Source organism: Zonotrichia leucophrys, chromosome 4A (genome assembly GCF_028769735.1).
Source record: "Zonotrichia leucophrys gambelii isolate GWCS_2022_RI chromosome 4A, RI_Zleu_2.0, whole genome shotgun sequence".
In the NCBI taxonomy this organism is placed as follows: domain Eukaryota; kingdom Metazoa; phylum Chordata; class Aves; order Passeriformes; family Passerellidae; genus Zonotrichia; species Zonotrichia leucophrys.
Window position 1 is genome coordinate 10,810,765 of NC_088174.1, and position 21,355 is coordinate 10,832,119.

At 49.2% G+C, this 21,355-nt stretch overlaps 5 protein-coding genes and 1 non-coding gene across 6 annotated transcripts; 3 read left to right on the plus strand and 3 right to left on the minus strand.

The window, feature by feature from the left end:
* Positions 1 to 100: 100 nt before the first annotated feature.
* Positions 101 to 2,493, minus strand: AKAP14 (A-kinase anchoring protein 14). The gene is made up of 6 exons (XM_064712819.1): positions 2,345 to 2,493; positions 2,095 to 2,209; positions 1,931 to 2,022; positions 1,595 to 1,774; positions 573 to 625; positions 101 to 242 (listed from the first exon to the last, which is right to left on the minus strand). The coding sequence occupies exons 2-6, from the start codon at positions 2,198 to 2,200 to the stop codon at positions 155 to 157; spliced, it is 519 nt and encodes a 172-aa protein (XP_064568889.1). The 5' UTR covers positions 2,201 to 2,209; positions 2,345 to 2,493; the 3' UTR covers positions 101 to 154.
* Positions 2,494 to 3,776: 1,283 nt separating this feature from the next.
* NDUFA1 (NADH:ubiquinone oxidoreductase subunit A1) lies at positions 3,777 to 4,646 on the minus strand. The gene is made up of 3 exons (XM_064712492.1): positions 4,410 to 4,646; positions 4,153 to 4,242; positions 3,777 to 3,872 (listed from the first exon to the last, which is right to left on the minus strand). The coding sequence occupies exons 1-3, from the start codon at positions 4,509 to 4,511 to the stop codon at positions 3,852 to 3,854; spliced, it is 213 nt and encodes a 70-aa protein (XP_064568562.1). The 5' UTR covers positions 4,512 to 4,646; the 3' UTR covers positions 3,777 to 3,851.
* Positions 4,647 to 4,817: 171 nt separating this feature from the next.
* On the plus strand, positions 4,818 to 11,954 carry UPF3B (UPF3B regulator of nonsense mediated mRNA decay). Its single transcript, XM_064712490.1, has 10 exons — positions 4,818 to 5,071; positions 5,281 to 5,387; positions 5,500 to 5,606; positions 6,337 to 6,435; positions 6,783 to 6,893; positions 7,590 to 7,633; positions 8,212 to 8,400; positions 8,894 to 9,045; positions 9,737 to 10,049; positions 10,873 to 11,954. The coding sequence occupies exons 1-10, from the start codon at positions 4,892 to 4,894 to the stop codon at positions 11,017 to 11,019; spliced, it is 1,449 nt and encodes a 482-aa protein (XP_064568560.1). The 5' UTR covers positions 4,818 to 4,891; the 3' UTR covers positions 11,020 to 11,954.
* Positions 11,954 to 13,892, plus strand: RPL39 (ribosomal protein L39). Its single transcript, XM_064712493.1, has 3 exons — positions 11,954 to 12,093; positions 12,292 to 12,395; positions 13,589 to 13,892. Exons 1-3 carry the CDS (start codon positions 12,091 to 12,093, stop codon positions 13,635 to 13,637), a joined length of 156 nt encoding a protein of 51 aa, XP_064568563.1. The 5' UTR covers positions 11,954 to 12,090; the 3' UTR covers positions 13,638 to 13,892.
* On the plus strand, positions 13,341 to 13,472 carry LOC135448008 (small nucleolar RNA SNORA69). The gene has a single exon (XR_010440376.1). It is a non-coding gene; the product is annotated as a small nucleolar RNA SNORA69 (small nucleolar RNA).
* Positions 13,893 to 17,181: 3,289 nt separating the features above from the next.
* On the minus strand, positions 17,182 to 19,183 carry SOWAHD (sosondowah ankyrin repeat domain family member D). The gene has a single exon (XM_064712820.1). The coding sequence runs from the start codon at positions 19,047 to 19,049 to the stop codon at positions 18,045 to 18,047; it is 1,005 nt and encodes a 334-aa protein (XP_064568890.1). The 5' UTR covers positions 19,050 to 19,183; the 3' UTR covers positions 17,182 to 18,044.
* Between the last annotated feature and the right edge of the window lie 2,172 nt (positions 19,184 to 21,355).

A 21,355-nucleotide genomic window follows, 5' to 3' on the forward strand; every position in this document is an offset into this window, starting at 1 on the left:
AGCTGCCATGGCAGGGCGTAGATGATTTTGCACAAGTTCAATGCTTCTTATCTATCCACAAAGTAGAAATACTGCTAAGGAAGAGGTTTTTTTTTCCCATCATGTTTATTTGGTTCTCCACAAGAGAGGACTGGTAATGGTGAGTTGGAGCTGCTCATCGGGAAGCAAGTCTTTCTGCACACAGTACTTTATTTTCAATTATGTCATGAAGCCACTTTTCTCTAAACTCACACTGTTCTGGCCTGGAGAAGGGAATAAAAAAAAAGGTAGATTGTAAGCATAATATTGAATCCAAGTTTGGCCAAGTAAGAGCTGGCCTTTATCCACCATGTAAGGCTATCTGTTGCAATAAAAACCATGTAAAGCAGGGCAAATTTCTGAGAATACAGATGCCCACAGGGTGGCAATTCGTGCCTCTGGGGGTGAGGCTAGTGATAAGCAGGGTCATTTCATGAAGCAAGATTTTGGCAGTTTCCACTCCTCTGCTATTATTGCAAACTTATTTACATCGAGCTCCCTGTTTGGTTTTGGAATGGAAAAGCTTGCTAAAACAGAAGAGTAATAACATTTACCTCCGAATCAGCCTGCTGGACTCCAGTCTGTAGAACACCTCCACAGGTGCAGTCTGCAACACAGCAGAGACAGGGCAGAGGCCAGGTACAGCCCCTCAAAATACAGACATTGTAATTAAGTGAGAGCTACTGTTTACTTTAAAAATAACCTGGATATTTGGTTGGGGCAGAAGGGAAGATGCTGCTCAGGGACTGGACATTATTGGTGAGTGGTGAGTAATTGTTTTTATTTGCACCACTTGTCTTTAATAGTGTTTTTTTCTTTGTTTTTATTTCCCCCAATTTGTTACTATTACTCTATTTATTTTTTAATATTATTACACTTTTTTACACTTACAATTCTCTCCTCCATCCCATGGTGGTGGGGAAGGAGTGAGCAAGCAGCTCTGATGCTTAGTTGCCAGCTGGGGTTAAGCCACAGAATATTATTTGGGGATCCATAGGTGTTAAGTAGAAACACTAAGGTTCAGTATGACTTAAGCCTGGAGGTAAGAAGTCTACTCTGCAATTTATTTCATTTTTTTTTTCTTGAGTTGCAAGAGTTCATTGTACAGGTGCAAACTTCAGGCTGATCAGGAAACGGATTCTGAAACAGCTTGAAGAGTGAAGTGCCACTCCCTCTCTACTGAGCCCTCATTCTGTAACTCACCTCTACTCAGCCCTTCTTACAGCTGCCCAGAACAATTGTGACTTGGAAAGGGAAGATGGTAAGAGCAGGAAGGCAGATGTAGGATCCTGCCAGATTCTGTTTGCCAAGTTCTGTCAGTCAATGATTTGGGAACTAACCCAGCCTCCTGCTCTGTGCCTTGCTCCCCTTGCCAACCAATGCCATGTTTCTATTAGGCCACATCTAAATCTCCTGCCATTGTTCTGGCAATGTCCAGGCCTTGTCAGCGTCTTCACAAGAGCTGCTGGCTCCTTGCCAGCCTCTCCACTGTCCTGGCACTTCCCTGCCTCAGGAATGCCACTGTACTCTTGTCCCTTAAAGGACTAGTGCATCCCCACCATTGCTGAGTACTTACGTCAGGTTTGAGTTTGGAGATCACTATAACGAAGTAGACACTCGCTGTTGCTCGTGGGATGGGTTTTCTGCGTGTTGGGAGGCCCCAGCAAGCTCTGTAATGGTACCTCTTGCTGTCCTTCAGTTCTTCTTCCTCGAGAAATTCTGAGTGGTGAAGCCAGCTTTCATGAATGTCCCATGTCTGTTGAACAAACACATCACACTAAGACTCCCTATGTCGAGTAGAGCTGACTTGTGTATGGTGCTAAAAAGGAACAGAGGTGCTTTGCTTTTATTTTTCATACTTCTTAACAGTGAGAAAGTGTGGCCTTCCTGAGTGGATGGAATTGTGACTCACAGAAATCAGTTCTTCAATTTGCTGCTGTCCTATCTCCACTGTGAAGTTCTTAGCTGTAGTCCATGGGATATTTTTGATAACATGCTTGCTCTCTGAAACAGATAAAATGCTAAAAAATCCTCCTGAAAAGATTCCAGCACGTTCTAGTAGACCAAACACAATACCTTTCTCTTTTTCCTCGTCCTCTGGGAGACATTCCTCTGTACTGCTGCTCTCATCTTCCGGGGGGATGTGATCTTTTTCCTCACTGCCTTCCTTTTCCTCCTCCATTGGTTTCACCTTTAGAGAGATAAACGCGCAAACATGGAGGGAGCGCTGCTCTGAGAGCTGCAGGCCCCGTGTGAGGCAGCGGCGGGCAGTCCCTCACCGCGGGCAGTCCCTCACGGCCCCGCTTCGCACCCCGGCCCCGCTCACCCCGCTTGGCGCTCCCGGGCCGGCGGCTGCTTCTCCCCCGCTTCCCCGGCCAGGCCGGGGGTCCCCAGGCGCGGCGGGGGCCGGGCCCCGGGGCGCTGCGGTCCCGGGGTGGATGTGGGAGCCCGGGCCCGGCGCTGTCCCCGCCGCTGAGCGCGGCCCCGCGGGCACGGGCGGCGCGCGGTCACCATGGCGAGGCCGGGCCTGCCCCGCGGAAACCGCCCGGAGCCGCTGTCCCCGGGGAGGGAGGGCGGTGTGAGCAAGAAAACAGCTCTGGGATCCCGGCAGCTTCTCTGCCTGTCGTATTTTTGCCACTTGGGACGATTCGGGAGCTCAAGCAGCCTCCAGTCTGTGCTCTATCCAGCCCGGTGCGCTGAGGCGCTGCAGGCTCCCAACACCAGCGCTGGCAGCACAGAGCCCTTCAGAGGGAAAGGATCACCGGGACTGTGCGGGAGAAACCAGAAATGTTTTAGCAGATCAGAACTCCCAGCAGCTCCTCTTCCAGAATGACAAGAGGCCGTAGGGCAGGGGGTCGGAACAGAGATTGCCCTGCAGCCCGTGTTACCAGACCACAGTGAGCTGTGTGCCGGCAGGTCCATGAGGGAGCAGAGATCCGCCTGCACCCCAGGAACGAGCCACGCTGGAGCAGGGGGATGTCCCCAGGCTGTGACCCCGTGGGGAGCTCATGCTGGAGCAGAGGGATGTCCCCAAGCTGTGATGCCCTGGAAGCTCATGCTGGAGCAGAGGGGTGTACTCAGGCTGTGAGCCCCTGGAAGCTCATGCTGGAGCAGGCTCTGGCAGGACCCTTTGTGCCCATGGAGAGAGAAGCCCACTGGAGCAGGTTTGCTGGCAGGAAATGTGACCCTGCTGCAGCAGCTGGTTCCTGAAGGACTGCACATTATGGGACTGTGTGGGAACTGTGCTGGAGCAGTTCATGAAGAACTGCAGCCCATGGGAAGCACTCACACTGGAGAAGTTAGTGAAGGAGTCTCTCATGGGAAGGACCCCATGCTGGAGCAGGGGAAGAGTTCTCGCCAGAGGAGGAAAGAGCAACAGAGACATGGGATGACATTGACCACAACCCCCATTCCCCATCACCCTGTGCAGCTCAGCAGGGAGGAGGGAGAAAATATCATGAGTGAGACTGAACCCAGGAAGAAGGAGGAGTGAGGGGAAGGTGTTCTATGATTTGTTTTAACTTCTCATTATCCTGCTGTTATCGGACAATTCATTAAATGAATTTCTTTAAGTCAAGTCTCATTTGCCTGTGACAGTAACCGATGAATGGTCTCTCCCTCTCCTTGTCTCAACTCACAAGCCTTTCAATGTATTTTCTCTCCCCTGTCCAGCTGAGGACAGGAGTGACAGAGTGGCTTTGGTGAGCACCTGGTGTCCAGCAAAGGTCACCCCACCACAGTAACACAAATACAAGGGCTGAACACATGTATAGCTTTATTTAAGAATTAAATCATTTTCTATAGATAGATGAATTTTTCAAAGTGTTGACACCTTAGTTTATGTTCTCCAGACCCTGAAAAAGAAAAAATAACAGCTATATTTATGTCATTCTTGCCACTAATGTGCAATAGGGCATATCTGAAAATTCAGATTTTCAAACTATATTTAATTACCCAGCTTTTAATTAGAACAAAATGAAAATGCACATCCCCAGAGGCAGGCAAGCTGCAGGCACCGAGATCTGACAAGAGCGACCAGCGCCCATCTCAGCGGCCATGCCAGAGCTCGGGGATGGGGGAGCAGCCCCAGGGCCCCGCTCCCCCCGCGGTACCTGCCCAGCGCCCCAGACCTGCCTTGGACACGTAGTGCTTGTTGACACCCGACAGCCTCCGGTCCCTTTCCAGCAGCGTCCACTCGTAGGGATAGCGGGCGATCCTCTTCTCCTGCAGGCACAGAACTTCCCGTTGAGGGTCGGGCAGGGGCTCCCGAGGGAAGGCGGGGTAAGGGATCCCACAGGGCTGCAGGGACTGGGGGATCAGGGTGGCCCCGGAGGGGAAGCGGAGCCCCAGGGTCCCCGATCCCGGGACGGGCCGCCCCGCCCCACGCTGACCTTGCCGCCGTTACACAAGCGGTGCATGAAGATGGTGGCCATGCCGGGGATGGTGAGGCAGACGCCCATGATGGCCATGCCGGGCAGGATCTCGTACCACATCCCGCCGCTGTCGGTGTCGGTGTCGGTACCGCTGCCCCTCGCCGAGTGCCGGGGCACTCCCGGCCTGCCCCGCGCCCTTCCCGGCCTGCCCCGCGCCCCCCCACAACCTAGCGGGCCCGAGCGGGCAGCGGGAGCGACGGCACTGCCCGGGAGCAGTCCCTGGCAATAAATGAGGCCGTGTTCGTGTCCCGGTTCGCTCTCGGTCCCAGTCGCGGGCGGCTGACCCCGCCGGTACCAGCGGCGGCGGGCGCGGTGCACGCTGGGAGTGGTAGTCCGGCGAACGCAGCGGCGCCTTTAAGGCGCAGTCTCGCGAGAGACGGCGGTGACTGGGTGCGCGCGGCGCAGCCCGGGCCGGAGTCAGGATCGGGATCGGGATCGGGATGAAGGAGGACAAGGAGAACGCCAGGCCCAAGGAGCGGCGCGGGGCCTCCGCCGGGCCGAGCGTTCTGCTGCCCGCGGGACCGGGCTCGGGCCCCGCCGCCGGCACGGACGGCAGAGCCGGTACGGCCGAGCTCGATCGCCTGGAGCGGCCCAAGGACAAGAAGGAGACGCTCAGCAAGGTGGGGCCTGCGCGCTGCCGGGAACGGCGCCCTCCCCGGTAACGGGGCTCACCCTCTGTAACGGGCCCCTCCTCCCTCTGTAACGGGACCTTGCCCCGCTAACGGGCCGCTTGCGGGGCCCTCCTGGGACGGGACGTGTCGGGGAGGCGCGGTAATGACTCGTCCCGGGCGCTGCCGCCGCCCTGAGCGCCGCTCCTGCCGTGCCGCAGGTGGTGATCCGCCGGCTGCCGCCCAGCCTGACGAAGGAGCAGCTGGAGGAGCACCTGCAGCCTCTGCCCGAGCACGACTACTTCGAGTTCTTCGCCAACGACTCCAGGTACGGCCGCCTGCCCGGTCCGGGCGCTGCCGGGAGCCGCCGCTACCGCCAGCCGGGCCGCAGTGGCGCCGCCGCCTCGTCAGCGCAGCGCTCTCGGTTTGTGTCTCTGCAGCTTGTACCCGCACATGTTCTCCAGAGCCTACATCAACTTCAAGAACCAGGAGGACATCGTCCTCTTCAGGGATCGCTTCGACGGCTACGTTTTTGTCGATCACAAAGGTAAGTGAACGGCTCTCGATGGATGCTGCTGCTTCCCTGCTGTCTGTGCTGTGCGCTGCCTGAGTTTTGGAGGGGTGGGTGTGAGCAGCCACAGTCTGACTTGTTTGGGTTTAGTGCCTCCAAAACAGTTCCACTACCTCTAGAAATACGTGCATACATAGATCTGATAACATCTAAGTCCTTTAAATGAGCTGGTTTGCAGTGTAACAGCACACTGTGTTTGCCATACCCAGCTGCATTCATGCAGCCATAAATGTAGTGTTCTTGTCAGAAGATAAAGTTTTAAAGCCTGCTTGTAATATGTTGCATTGTACTATACTTTGTCAAAAATTGAGATTTGCCTCAGTTGTATTAACTTAAAATATTCTTTCTTGCACAATGAATGTAGAGGCTGTAGGATGAGGCCATTACATAGTGTGGTGCTGCTGAGGTGTGGAACTGACAGTCATGGGCAATCTTAAATCTAGTATGTCCTTCTTGTCAGCCTGTGAGTTTGCTGGTTTATTAGTATAGTGACAGTGTTAAGGTAATGAATTCTGCTCTCTGTAGAGTGGTTTATTTTTTTATTAAATTGTTTTCTAAATACAATAATGTTTTTATGCTGTGTAAGTAGTCTCTTCTAGTATTGCATATTTCTTGTGAGACTTACCTTTCTGCTTTAGATATGGACAATATAATCGAATTTATATCTGTTTCATCTTTATTTTAATGTATTTTTTTCTCTCAACAGGTCAGGAATATGCTGCCATAGTTGAGTTTGCACCTTTCCAAAAAGCTGCAAAAAAGAAGAGTAAGAAAAAGGATGCCAAAACTGGAACTATTGAAGATGGTATAACAGCAAGCTAGTTTGTTTTTGCATGTGTAGACTTGTAACTCTTAGCAGTAATTTAAATGTAATGTTTTTAGTGTGACACTATAGTTCCACCAATAGAATGTTTGCTTAATTATATGTGAAGTTTATGAGCACTGCTTTGTCAGCTAGAAATCTATTAAATATGATTGTCCCAAACAAACATAATACAGCAGCTCATTTGAGCTGCTAACTTATGCAAAGGTGGCATATAAACAACCCAGCTGAAGTAAATGTAACTGAGCAGTGCATCATGTAAATACTTTTCATGCTACAGTATCTCTTCTTTTTTTCCCCTCCCCTTTTTTCCCTTCTCTTCTGTGTAGATCCAGAATACAAGAAGTTTTTGGAAAGTTACAGTGCAGATGATGAAAAATTAACCTCCACTCCTGAAACTTTGTTGGAGGAAATAGAGGCAAGAAACAAAGAGCTAATAGGTATGGAAATCTATGTACTATAGTTACATTTTCCTAGATCACAAAGAAACAAATATGTTTTGTAATTTGAAGCTCAGCCTGGAGGAGACTGAATTCTTTTGTGTGCCTTCTTACTATTTGTTAAACATTTAGGCTAGTGTTACTGTGTATTTTGTTTTGTTCCCATGCTCTAAATTCTTCTGTAGTCATAGGGTTTAGATGACAAAGTTCTTTCCTGTTGCAGATGTTTGTTAGGCAGAGCAGGCTGTGGAGTGGCTGCATTTCAGTGAGATGCAGTGGTGTTTAATGCACAGTGCTGTGATCAGTGGTGTTCCATGCAGGCACAAGTTAAGAGATAGTGTGGTTGGGTAAAATACCACCAAAAAATGACCAGGTTGCTCTTTTTAAGTATCTTACAGGGATCTCTTTAAAAATGAGAGTGTCTGGAAAAAGCCTAATGCAGACTGAATGTAGAGATAGATGTAAGGGATATCCTATCAATATCCTAAAGAAATTTATAGAATCCTAATAGTTGCCACTGTTTGGAGATAGGTTTGGAATATTTGTGTCACTGCTGTGTTGCTGTGTATGAGAGAAGGGGAATGTAGATGACAGGCAGGGCAATGTGTAAGGCTGCTTCTCTATATAGAGCTCTGTTGTAGGTATTGCAGTATTGGATAAGGCAAGATGTTTATATTTGTTTTATCTGTTCTCCAGCTAAAAAGACTACTCCTTTATTGAACTTCTTGAAAAATAAACAGGTAAGACTTACCTCCAGAATTTTCTTGTTATTTGCAAGTACAATTTGCTCATTGTATGTTGATACATTTCTGCCCTTCCTTTTGAAGAAGGAGCTTTTGACCCAACTTGTCAACTTCTGGTTCATATATTTTAAAGGAGTAGAGTGTTGGAATGGTGGTGCTTTGTGTACATTCTGGTCACAGCAAAACACCTCTTTTTGCATTGGCAAAACAGATTCCATTGTAGTGCTTCCATTTTTAGTGCAATATGGCTGAGGTCCTTGTAGATGATCTTTCTCCTAGCACATAATGTTATTTGATCTTCTAGCAATGGAGAAACTCAGAGGTGGGGCAGATTTAATTAAAATTTTAATGATAAAGGCTGAGCCTAGTGATGTATTTGAGTTTTTTAAGACAGTACAAATTAAGGCTCATGAGTGAAAAAAAATACTGCTGCAACATGTTCAGGTTCACAACAACAGACATGACAGGACTTTTTTTTTATAATAGAGGCAGCATTGAGGTGTGAGTTGTTTGATGGCTTAAAGAGATGTTTTCTGCTGTGGAGGGACACTTTGTCTTTGTTTTTGCATACACAGAGACTGAGAGAAGAAAAAAGAGAGGAGAGGAGGAGGAGAGAATTAGAAAGAAAAAGACAAAGAGAAGAAGAAAGAAGAAAATGGAAAGAAGAGGAGAGAAGGAAGAGAAAAGAAGCAGAAAAATTGAAGAAAGTAGACAGATGCCCAGAAAAAGAAAGAGACAGATCAAAAGAAGAACCAAAGATTAAGGTCTAGAACAGTTCTTTATTATAAACTGTTACACTCCCTTTCCCCTATTATTTGTATATCAGTCTCAAAATGTACTTTGGGTATTGTGTGAAGAATCATATGAGTTTGGTGTTAGTAAATGACCAATTTTTTGTAATATTCAGTAGCAGGCATTGTAAAGGTTTACATGCTGTAATGTTTCATAGTAATATTTAAAGTTTTTGTCATGTGACTGTTGTACATGCTGCGGTAAACAGGATTGTGAATTCACTATGGAATGGAGACTATTTTTAAGCTTTCTAAAACAGCCTGGTTTAGGAGAAAAATCCTAGTCTGCTCTGTGAATAATGCTTACTCATACACTCCAGCTTTTAGAAATACTGTGATTTGCAGTAATATTTCTTTAATGTTTACTTCTTACTGGCCTGTGGTTCCTTTGATGCAATTTCGGTGTTGTGCCAGACAATATGTGTTAGAGTGAGCTTTTTAGTTGAGACTTCTGTTTCCTTTGTAGCTACTTAAGAAGCCTGAAAAAGATGAAAAAGACTTGGAGAGAAAAGAAAAGTCCAAGAAACTGGAAAGAGAGACTCTGAGGGAGGAAAAAAATGCGAGTAGTGCATCTGCCAAACGATCTGATGGGGAGACAAAAGAAGAGAAGGCAAAAAAGTATTCTAGTACTTGCTATAAATATATATGTATCTATAACTTGTTTCCTGATTGTACTGAGGCTTAGGCTGCTCTGCCATGACCATATTTTGAAATTCCTTTCAAATGCTTTTTCTCATATAAGGCATGAGCTGTGTTCTCTGTGCCAGTGCACATCCTCATGATTACAGAAAGCTCTGTGATTTACCTGGAAATTCTTCATTAGTGGACAGATTTTAATGTTTTTACAACTTATTATAGGAACTCCACTAAGGAAGCCTGTGTGTAGGTGAATGCAGCAGGCTGTGAGCACTCTCCTTGCAGTGAGATAATTATTATAACCATGGCAAGAGGAGAGGTGTTCTCCAGTTACCAGTTCCTCTAACTCTTGTAAAAAGTCAAAGTGGAAAATGTAATTCTCAACAGCTCCATGATCTGTTTGAGGTTCAGTTCTGCCATGTGAGAAATACAGATAAGACAGACAAATTCAGATGTTTTTTCAAAGCCAGAAGAGACTAGGCTGGGAAGCTCTAGTGGTCAGTGTCCTCTCTGGCTGTCGTGCATGACTTGGGCTATCACAGCCTCCCAAGAGCTCCCTAGTACCTGCCAGTGTGTCATCTTCCTATTGCACATTTACACCACTATTACATTGATCTCCCAGCTCTGTTTGATGAATCTTTTGAGCTTAATTTTCAGTTTTGTTTTCATACAGATCAGAAGATGAGTGTGTAAAGGACTACAGGGACCGAGATAGAGATTTTGACAGAGACAGAGAATATGAGAGAGCACAGAGAGAGAGACTGAGGCGCCAAGAAGAGGAGCGTCGGAGGCAGAAAGAGCGCTATGAGAAAGAGAAGGTTTTTAGAAGAAAAGAGGAAGAGGTGAAAAAGGAGAGAGACTTACTCAGAGAAAAGGGAAAGAAAAGTGATCTTACAGACTTTACCAGCAGCACGGACAAATCTGAGAAAGTAACCAAAGACGATAAAAAAGAGGATACAATTAAGAGGGATCGTATCAGAAACAAGGTGCTGGATTTCTTTAAATTCATGTGTTGATTCTTAGGGGTCTGTGGTTTTTAGGATAAAAGCACTTTAAGGAAATAACCATATGGTTTCTCTGTTGAAACTTCTCCCAGTTCTGCAGCAAATGCTGCCATTGCTAGAAATGTGCACTAAAATTTGCTTAACAGTGGTATTTCTTATCACTATATAAGAACTAATTCAAGAAAACATGGGTTAAGTTGTAAGACACTGATCCCTTTTTTATTTGCTGACTTGTGCCATAGGCTATCTCTTTAAGGTGTTGGCAGAGTATCAGTAATCTGTGTCTGCTGATCTTATGATGCCTGAAAATGCATCTCAGAGTGGGAGTGTGATTGAACAGGTTCCTTAAAATAGGAAACTGCAACTTGCAGAATATGACATGTGCTCTAGGTTCAGGAAATAATGTCTTGAGTGTAATTTCATGTACTCTACAAACTCTGTTTTTGAAATATCTCTGTGCTTGTTTTCTGTATCACTTAAGACATTGTCAGGTCCAAACGAAACTCAAGGTTTTGAAACTTTGGCCTCTCTGCTGAGAGGATATGAGCTGAACTCAACAGGAAACTCGTTACAAATAACCTCAACTCTGAGCAGTGTTCATTGTGGTTTGAACAGGGATGTTGCTTTTCAACAGAGACAACCTTGATTTGGGACAATTGAAGTTACTTTGCCACCACTGTGGCATAATTAAACTTAGCCTGAAAAGTTTGAATTTGAGCCATTTCTAATACCATAGAAATGATGCCATAATAACCCTGAGAGCAGGGAGTTCTGAAAGAATCTAAATAGTTTTGATTTATTTCAGGATCGCCCAGCAATGCAGCTGTACCAGCCCGGAGCCCGAAGCCGGAGCAGATTGTGTCAGTATGAAGACAATGCTGCAAAACCCCCAGATCAGGGAGTGGAAAAGAAACAAGAGGGTGAGAGCAGTCACACGAAGGAAGAGGAGTGACTGATGTGCCAGCCTTATGTGTTCTGACTGTCTGTGCAGCCAAAGAGCATGTACTACGCAATCCAGAAGTGCCTTCGGAGCGAACAAGGAACAAAGGAAGAAAAGGGGGCATTGTGCTGTTGGATGTTTCTGGTTAAAGAAACTCAGTTGTAGATTCCAAATTTGAAATGTGTTCTCATTGTAATATTTTCAGTTATTTGAACTTATTTTCCCAGCATCTAACTACAGCAGAGAAGAGAATCTTTGCGAAATAGAAAGACTTTTGGCCTTAAGTTTGATAATAAATCAGTTGTGGTCAGGAGGGAATGACACCTGGATCAAAAGCCAGAGCTCTACTCTAAGGCAATTAGAGCCAGTGTTGGATGCACTTAAGCAGAGCAAGCTCGGAGTTGCCTGGAGTTAACACAGGTGTTGCTGTGTCCTGTGGCGCTCCTGCAGGAGGCAGTGAAAGCTGAAGTGTGTCAGTCTAGCACTGAGACACAAACACAGGCTGGGGCTGTTGAGGTACCAGTGGGTAGGAGCCTTTTGGCACGCAAGGAGCAGAACATAGTAACCATGTTAGGGAGGGAGAGACCGTCCTCTTCAGTGGTTCTCTTTATAAAGTAACTTAAGTTGGAGTGTATGAATAAGCTGGCTTAATAGTTGAATATGACTTGAAAAATTTTCATGTAAAGTCTCCCTACATTGAAATGCTTATTTTTCATCAAATGTAGCTGGTTTGGGCATCCTGTTCTTTTCCAGCATCTTCCCTTCACTCAAGTCTGAAAAGTTTCTGAACTCCTGCCCTCTTGGAACTGCTGCCTCTTCCCTCATAACTTGAAGTATTGTTTTACAGCCCAGAACGGGACTTCGCCAGTAGCAGGTCCTCCCAAGCTAGCGAATTTTAGCCATAGCTGTTTTTTGTACTAAATCCAAATAAACTCGCACAAACTTGCTGGGCCGCCGCCGTCCCTCTGTGCGTGCGGGGCCGCCGGGCCGGTAGGGGGCGCTGCGTCCGCGCCGCCGCCGCCGCTCCGCCCTTTCCGCCTCCTCGGACGCCGCCATCGCCGGGACGCTGCATCGCTCCGCGCCATGGTGAGACATCCACCGCCATCCGCGCCCTCCCGCCGCGCCCCGAGCCCTCTCCCCGAGGCCGCTGCGCTCGGGGGTCCCGGCGGGCGGGCCGCGGGGTGGAGGGAGCGGGAGGGAGCCGGGGGCGGCGTTCCCGGCTGGCCGAGGCCTGGCGGCTGGGCCGGGGCTGGGTGAGGCACTGACCGCTGCGCTCTCTTGCAGTCGTCGCACAAGACGTTCAAGATCAAGCGCTTCCTCGCCAAGAAGCAGAAGCAGAACCGGCCCATCCCGCAGTGGATTCGCATGAAAACCGGCAATAAGATCAGGTGAGGAGCTCGGCCGTGCAGCCGGGCGGCCTGGGCGGGCCGGGCCGAGGGCGGGAGCTGCTGGCGCTTGTGCCGGCCAAGGCGCTGTTTGTGCCCGGGAGGCCCTGCAGGGATGGGAGGACAGCCGAGGCTTCCGTGCCATTTTTTTCTGTAGTGGTTTTGCACCGGTGCTCTGCAGGTATCTACACACGTTCAGCAGTGGTATATGTAAAGTGAAAAGCTGAACTGTACGTGTGGATGATTTATTCCAGATTTTGTTCCCTGATAGCTTCTCTGTTCCTGACGTTCCCCTTCCCAGTTCCTGTTTTCTCTCATAGCTGCCCCTCTGGGCTCCTGCATTTTCAAGGAATGGGTCCTGAGCATGGGTGCTCTGAGATTCAGGGAGCAACAAAGGAAGCAAAGGACTTGTTGGGTGTATGGGAAGTCAGATTGATAGTATGAAATGCTTGGCACCTGACTGTAGAATTAATTTGTCTTAGTTCTTTGCTTTCCTGTTGTGTTTGTTCTCGAGTGCTTAGGGAAATGCTGAGTGCTGTGACACACTGGGTGCACATGTGGCATGCATGGTCATGCCTGTCCAAGCCCTCTGGTTGAAAACTGCAGCATATTTTTATTTCACACACACCTTCATGTGGGCTTTTGAAGGCAGCAGAATTCCCTCTTTCTCTCTTAGTCCTAAGCAGTGAGGAGAACAGCAGCAGCAGCACTGGCTGGCACAGGCAGTGACCCAGCACAATTGCTAGTTTCTGTTCTGTAGCTGCTCCCAGCTTGTTTCTAGGTGGGATCAGTGGTTCTTGCACTCAGATGGATGCTTGTCTGCCACGTGCCAGGTTCTGTTTCAGCTGAATTGCAGTTCTCTGAAATACTTGACCATAGGAAAAAATCATGGATTTTTGTCTCCTGGCTTGAGCAGCTGGGCCATGGGTTCTGTCCAAGCTTTGTGTTAAAGCAGGCTGCAATTGCAGTGCTTCCTGCTGTGGGAGTGCTGCCATTTTCCTGCTGAGAGCAACTGTGTTAACACTGTCTGTGCTTTCACCCACACAGTGGTGAAAGCATTTGTTCTTAACATGGACAAGTACATGCTCAGAAATTAATGTGCTTTCATGAAGAAGACTTCTTCCATGTGCTGTTCTGCTTTCATGTTTAACTAATGTGTATGTGCACTTTGCTAATTCACTCTGCTTTTGTTTTAGGTACAACTCCAAAAGGAGGCACTGGAGGAGGACCAAACTGGGCTTGTAAGAGAGACTGTCCCAGGAGCTCTAATGAACATTGGTCTTTCTGTGTCAGATCCATAACAGCCTCAAGTCATTCCTTCTGTGGTGCTGGAGTGCAGTCCCCAGTGTGGGGTTTTTATAAGCTGGTCTGGGATTTGGATGTTAACTGGGAAAATCTTTGTATCTGAAACATGGAGACTGTGTTCTATTAGTGTTCTTTCAGGCATCACCATGAGCATTGGCACTGCACAGGCTTACTAATAAATATGGACCTGAATTACTTTGGTTTTGGAAATTATTTCACGAGGATGTAGTGGGATTGTAACAATCAAATTAATGGTAATATTGGTTATTTTCTCACTTAATATGAGGAACCTTGGTAGCTGTTCAGGTAGAGTAAGCTCTGTCTTCCTTTTCACTGACTGTAAACCTTCAGGAGCAAAGTACCAATTTTTAAAAAAGTCAAAATCAGACCTGAAGAAAATCTCTTGCAAAATGCAGTACTGTAGAGTGCAGTGCATAATGTCTGTGTACTCCCTAGAATATTAAATAATATGAGTTTTGTTGGGGAGTCTGTGTTGGTTTGATAAATCAACACCAACCACAAGTGCACCTTAGTATGAAACATTCTCAGCAGACAGGTAGAAATTTAAGATGGGGCGCAAAAGGAAAGTTTGCAGCTGTTTAAAAAAAGTGAGAGGAAAAAGGGGATTAAAGGTCTCTGGCACTCCAGCTCCCCTGTGCTGGTATTCTCTGCTGGGGCCTGTGAAATCAATTTACTGCAGGGAGGTGGAGGAGGAGCTGTGGCTCTGCACCCAGTCCTCTCTGTTCACTGCTCTGAGCTGGGGTGGCTGCTCTGCTCAGCAGGAAATCCCTGCTGCTGTGAGCCTGTCCTGGGCTGTGGCCAAGCCCATCCTGACACTGGGGGCTGCCCAGGTGCTGCTTCATTCCTGCCTTCAGCCTCAGCCCGTGGGTCCATCCTGAGAGGCAGTTCCTGAGGAAGCTTCAGGCTGCCATGCCTGCTGGGTTGCTGCTTTTCACACTGAGGGTAAATAGATTTATGTCTTTTGTATTGCAACTCTGAGCAAATAACTGGGTGCAGCATGTGCCAAACAGGAAAATGCTCAGAGAAATACACATCTCACTCAGAGGTCATGAGGTGCCTCCTTCCTAAGGGGTGCTGCAGGGTTCTGTAAGTCAGGGTGAGCAAGGCTGGGATTTTTACCAACTTCAGGATACTTCAGCGGTATCCTCCAGCTCCTTATCCTGTCTGGAAAGAGTCTGGGCTCCATCATCAGGGGGAAGCAGTAAGTCATGCAGCAGGAAAGCAGCAAACAGCAGTGCCAGAGGTGTTGGAACAGAGGCTCGTGTGCTGCAGCCGCTCTGACCTCAATGATTTTTAAAGCTTTCCTGCACTCTTTGAAGTGAGCGTTCAGGAAATAACAGCACTGCTGAGGACTGGAGTTCTGCCTTGGCATCCAGCTTACCTCCTCCAGCCTCCACATCACTGCTGGCAGGCAAAGCTGCTCACAGAGTTTCTCTGCAATTGTGTCTATGGGGATCTGGCTGAGGAGGAAAACAGCAATTTTATGGGCTTGAGAATGGAAAGAGACAGTTTTTTCCATGGCATTTGTGGGAAAACTTTCCTGAGCAACAGACTGGACAATTTATTACTATTTATTAGAAAGTTTCCCTGTTACTATCATGACTAATATTCTTATTAGGTGGAAGTAGCTTCTACTAAGGAACTGTTTTGGAAAATAACTCCTTGTATTATTTTCCCTATTTGAATCTGCTTTTAAAGCTGGACATTAAGGGATAACACAAAGTTAATTTAGTACAAATTGAACTTGGGTTAAAATCAATTCTCTGCAGAACCTTAACCAAACAAATATCTCTGGGTTTGAATGTTTTCTGTTGTCTGTGGCAGCTCTCTTTGCCCTCTCCTCCCTGTGAGAGGGGATCAGGAATCTCTGCAGAACTGAGCTAACACATGAAAACAGACATCAACAGAAGCTTTAAAGAGAAAAAAAAATTTGGATATTGTAGTCCATTGATTTTGGTGGATATGCTTTGTTTTCCGAGTGAAAAGCAAAGTTGGAGCTGATTGTATACTTGAGGAATATTTTTCTAAACATGTCTATGTATCCAAATCAGCTGCCTTTCTGTAGGTGTGAAAATGAACCGAGTGAGACAAAGGGGTGGCTCACTGGAAGGAGATTTTTTTTTTTTGCTCAGTGGAAAGGGACCCACCCAGGGCAGGGGGTGACATGGTGAGGATGTTGTAACACATCTAGAGAAGCAGAGTTCTGGTTCTGCTCTGAAGTCCCCACCTAATTTGTCTCAGCACAGAATACTGGGTCAAACCCATGACCAAAGGATGAGGGCAAAAGCTTTCTTTAGGGGGTTTTGGTTATCTCTCAACAGGAGGTAATAACTGAAAATCATGTTGTGGTATTTAGGTGCAGCATTTGTCAGCCAAATTTCACTTGCAAATGGAACATTTAAGTCTGTGTTTCTGGGTGGAGCATGACTAAGCCACAGGTACTATTGCCAAGGAAATGGCTCCTTCAAGGAAATTTTCAATTCCACTGTTTACTCTGTGCCTTACTCAGAGGAGGATGTAAGAGCCATCCTGTGCCCCTTCCCTGACAGCTGTTAAAGGGTAACAGAAGACTAATAGGCAAAAAAATATTTTATCAGTCCTGTCTTATCAACAGCACTTTGGTTACCAGAGCTTGACACTCACCAGTGCTGTTCATGGAGTTTATGCTGGCATGAGCACACTGGTGAGAAGCCAGCCTGCTCTCCCATGGCATGGACATGGCCACAGCAGTTCCAGAAGGAGCTGCATTGCCAATATCTTCAATCTATTAGAGCTAAAGCATTGTAGATTGGGCATTAAATCTAGTTCTAATGTGTTTTGTATGTATCTGCTACTGACCTCAGGGATTAACATGTCCAGACACATCTATAAATCCACCCAGGCACCTGGCTGGGCATTATCCAGTCACTAGATCCCTGCTCACTCATGTGGAGGCTGCTCTTCCACATGTCATTACTGTGGACTGGGTTAGTTTGATGTCCAAGCAGCATTTCAAAACACAGTCTGAATATAACTGGACTTTGCTCAGGATCTGTGAAAGCCCCCAGCTCTAATTCCCCAGAGGAAGTCACCTGTGTGTCTTTCTGCATCAAGATGCAAATGCACCTGTGTAGCCAGCCCAGATCACCTTGAGTCTCTCTGTCACCCCTGCAGGCCCCCTGACAAGCAGCTGGAAAGAAAAGCACAACTGCCCCCCTAAAGGAGTTGTCCCTGCAAGGGCTGCCCTGGGGAACAGAAACTCCCCAGTTCCTGTCTGAGAACCACTTCTCAAACACAACTGCTATTTCAGGGTGTAGGAATAGTCCTGTGCTGGTTAGAAAGAGGAAGGGGCTGTTGTTTTTCTGAAGATATTTTGAAGCAGTACTGGCCTTTGAGAATGTAAAAAGCAACTTGAAATCATCAGGGCAGAACTTCACTTGGTGAACAAAACACAAACAGGCGAGCAGAGGCTTTGCCCTTTTAATGCAGTGACAGACATACATGCACTGTTATGCTGCTGCAGCAATGTTCATCAGTTTCATTTTTGAGCATGACCTCAGTAGCAATAAAAATAATCTCAATCTCACAGACTTCACATACCTTTTCCACAGTTTCTGAGGATGAATCATCTTTGCAGAGCTGTTCCTGAACTCTAATCCCCACAGGGGCCACCACGTGCAGCCTCCCTTGTGTCCTTCCTGCCTCCTTTGCTCTGGCCCCCATTCCTAATGAGGATGAGCATTTCAGGCTTCCTGGGATGGGATCTCAAGGGAAGGGTTGCCAGTGTGAGTTGTTTTGCATTTTGAAAGGCTTTTCTTGGCCTGGACTCTTCTAACAGGGCCCTTAGCCCTTACTCCACTGAGAATCACCTTTATAATCAGCTGTCATAAACAAACATCAACCTAGAGAAGGTGCATATGGCAGAGATCAGGAGATCTCAGAGGAAGCTGGAAGGTGTTTGCAGCGTGAAATCCACACATGGTGGGTCAGCATCCTCCTGACCATCCATGGTGGGCAAGCAGGGTGTTGGAGCAGCTCCCCACAGCACAGCTGACACGTGAGCCCTGACCATGGTGATCTGTTAGGATGCAGCAAGGAGTCCCCATCCATGGGGGCACAGACAGGCAGTTTTTTGGAAGGGCTGTCCCAAGGTACTGCTCCCAATGGCCATGGTGCTCCACACAGCCACTGGAATAGCCCCAAAAGACCACAAGACCCAGGGCGGCCATGGTGCCATGGCTTAACCCTCACTTGGGCAGGATTTTGAGTAGCCAAGTTCCCAGCTCCCTGCAGGCTTTTCCAGCTGCTATCCAGCATGGGTTATTGGTGAATGGAGGCAGGAGAGCTTCAGCGCTCATGGAAGAAAGCAAAGGCCTGTCTAACAAAGCCTCGCAGGGTCGACAGGCCCCAGGAGTGCTGGGCAGCTTTTCCCTCAGCCCCAGAGTCCACACAGTCCTGCCCTGCCCCAGCCTCTCTGGATGACTTACAGTTGTTGTTGGTGTTGTGGGAGTGCAGCTGGACCAAATCTTCCTCCAAGGCCCCTGCCAGCTCCTTCAGGTCCCTGGAGGTGTGTGCTGGCAGGTACTGCCAAGCCTTGCGCCCATTGTGGTCCCTGCAGGTGGTGTCTGCCCCGTAAGCTCCCACCAGCACCTTGATGAGCACCTCATGTCCCTGCAAGGCAGCCAGGTGCAAAGGGGTGAGCCCGCCGCTGGCTGTGGGGATGTTCATGTTCACAGGGTAGCCTTTCTTCTGGGCGTGGGAGATGACCTGGATGAAGCTCTCATGGTGGCCATGCTTGGCAAGCCAGTGGAGAGCGGTGAAGCCTGTCACAAAGTCTCTCCTGGTCAGCAGGCTGGGATCCAGGTCCAGCAGCTTGATGATGCTGTCTGCATCGCCCTCGGCCACCGTCAGCAGCCACGCGTGCTCCAGGGGATCAAGGACAAGAGGCAGCAGATCAGGGCTCTGCTCAGGCTTCTGCTCTTGGTGCAGCCCTGCAGGAACACTGCTGCTGCTGGATGTCTTCTGGGCAGTGGCAAACCGCAAGGTGCTGCCAGAGCTGTTGCTCTGCAGGAGGATTTCCTTCAGCTCCTTCCTCCGGGTACTGCTGGGGCTAACGGAGAACCTGCCTGAAGTCCTACCCCAGCTCCCCAGGCTGTGCCTGCTCCAGTTAGTGCTTTTGTTGGTGTCCGTGTTCTGCGGCGTATGGAAACGCTCCAGCGCGGCGGGCCAGAGATGGGAGCCGCGGGCCGGGCCGCCCGCTCGGGGCTGGGCGCCATCCAGGAAGGTGAACCTCCGGGAGATGCCAGCTACCTTCTGCTCTGCCTCGCCCCTGTCCCGCTCCTGCCGGGCCATGGCGGTGCCTCTCGCAGGGCTGTCCCCAGCTCCCCAGCCTGGCACGGCTCACGCTGCCCGGCACTCACCCCGCACTTCCCCTGCCGGTCCCGGGCGAAGGAGGAACCGATCCGCACGGCGGCGGGGCATGGCGGCGGCGGGCACGGCGGCGGCGGGGCGGTGCGGTGACCTTTGCCCGCTCACGCTGTGTCCGTGAGGCACGGCTCGAACACGGCTGGCTCTGCCCACACGGACCGACACGCTCCCCTGAGCCGGCACCGAGCGAGCGCGGCCGGGCTGCGGGAACGGGTACGAATAGAGGGAAAATGCGGGAATACAGAGAAAGTGTGGGAATACAGGGAACATGCGGAAATACAGGGAGTGTGCGGGAATACAGGGAGCGTGTGGGAATACAGGGAGCGTGCAGAACCGCAGGACCAGACGGAGGCACGGGGGTCCCGGGCAGCTCAGTGCTGACGCTACAGCAGAAATTGCTGAACTGTATTCTCCTGCCTGAACAGTCTCCTTTAGCACTGCTGGCTCAGCATTAGCACCTGAAGCAGCCAAAGCTTTAGGCCGTAAGAGCTGACCAAACATAAACTTTTGATAAAATGATGCTGCTAACACAACAGCCTTGGAATTCAGCAGATATGAGCAGAACGGAGGTGATAAGGGCCAAGGAGACAATCCCAGGAGAATAAGGGAACATCAGAAGGCAGCCAGCCCAGCTCCAGTGAATCCCAGCAAGAAACCAAGATACTGCCAACCAGAATTTAGTGATTGACTTGGGTTGGGTGATGAGTGTCAGGGGTACAACTGAGAGGTGTGAATTGGGGTAGGGGTCCCTCTCTGGAAACACCAGCCTGAGCTGTAACCAAAGAACTAACAAAAAACTCATTGGAAACATTCACTTGAACCCAGCATTCTTAGCAGGGTCAGACTGTGTTACATTGTCTGGTGTCTGTAAATCCACGACACTGGTCCCAGGACACTTCCTCTGACCCCAGCAGCACCCCAAGGTTGTCTCACTGAAGCAATTCCCTTACAGCTCCCCTGAAACAACCCCCATGGCTGCAATGCTTGTCCTCGATGTTGTGCTCAGGAAGGCCCAGGTTACTGCCCCCAGAGCCCATGTTCCAGCGGCTGGTGGGTTTCTCTGATGTAAGGGAAGTGCCTGGGACACTCTTTGGCTCTTTGCCACCCAATGTTTCATCCCACTGGGAATTTGGCCTTTCCCTCTTGCCATAATCCCCTTTGTAGTACAGCCCATGCCTGGCGTTGCTGGCAGCTGCGGCCAGTAGTCTGTACCCTAATTTTGTTATAAATCAGGAATAGTTCTTCTGCTGCAAATTCTTCCCAGTCGTCTTTCTCTCCAGAAGTTTCTTATCCATGACTGCTCTGACACCCGTGGCTGAACTGTCACCAGGTGGTTTTGCAGCTGGTCAGGCAGCTAAAAGCCACAACAGCCCCTTGAAGCTTTTTTCTTTGCCTTCCCTAAGCTTTAGCCCTGCTCTGACTTGCCCTGAGCTGGTCGTCAGCCTTGAGGGCCTTTGCCTTTTTCCAACCACTTGGACCAGTTTTTCTGGGATGTGTGGGGAGTTGGCATAGTCTCAAACCCCAAACAACTGGTGGTAAAAGCGTAATTGCCCCCTTGTTCCCTTTCTGGAGCTGCCTGATTTTGTCACTGGGTTTTGGTGGCTTCTGTGGGCTCAGGGAGGCAGAGAACTTGAACCATACAGCCATGAGATCCTGGTGAACAGTTGAAAACACTTGGGCGGCATCCGGGGAAAACAAGGAGGGAAATAAGGAGCTGCTCTTGGGAATGAATGCATTAATGGCTCAAAGCAAGCCTCCCATTCAGGGCCACCGTGGCCATGGCTGCATTAGGGACTGACTGGACACACTGGTGAGCTCTGACCATGACAAAATCAGGGTGACAACCTCGGGGACTTCACTCGGGAGTCCAGGGGCCCGGACAGTTACTCTGGGGAAGGACTGAGTTACCCTCAGCCTCGTTTGGTGCTTGTGCTGCCATCACATGAAGGGAAACCCAAGCGGCACCAGCTTTGTGCGGCAGCAGTGCTCAGACAGGCCGGGAGCTGAGGCTGCACCGGGGCCGGGCAGGAGCGGCGGTGCCACACGAGGGAACCGGGCACAACCGCGCTCAGCCGGGGCCCGGGCGGGCCCGAACCGTCCAGCGAACCTGGGGCAGGGCAAGTGCGAATCGCACGGACATTGCGCTTGAAACAGCAACCCATGTGCTGAGCCCGGGGAACCCGAACGGACCCGAACCGCGAATCCCAGCCCAGCCTCGGGGCTGCCCGGCT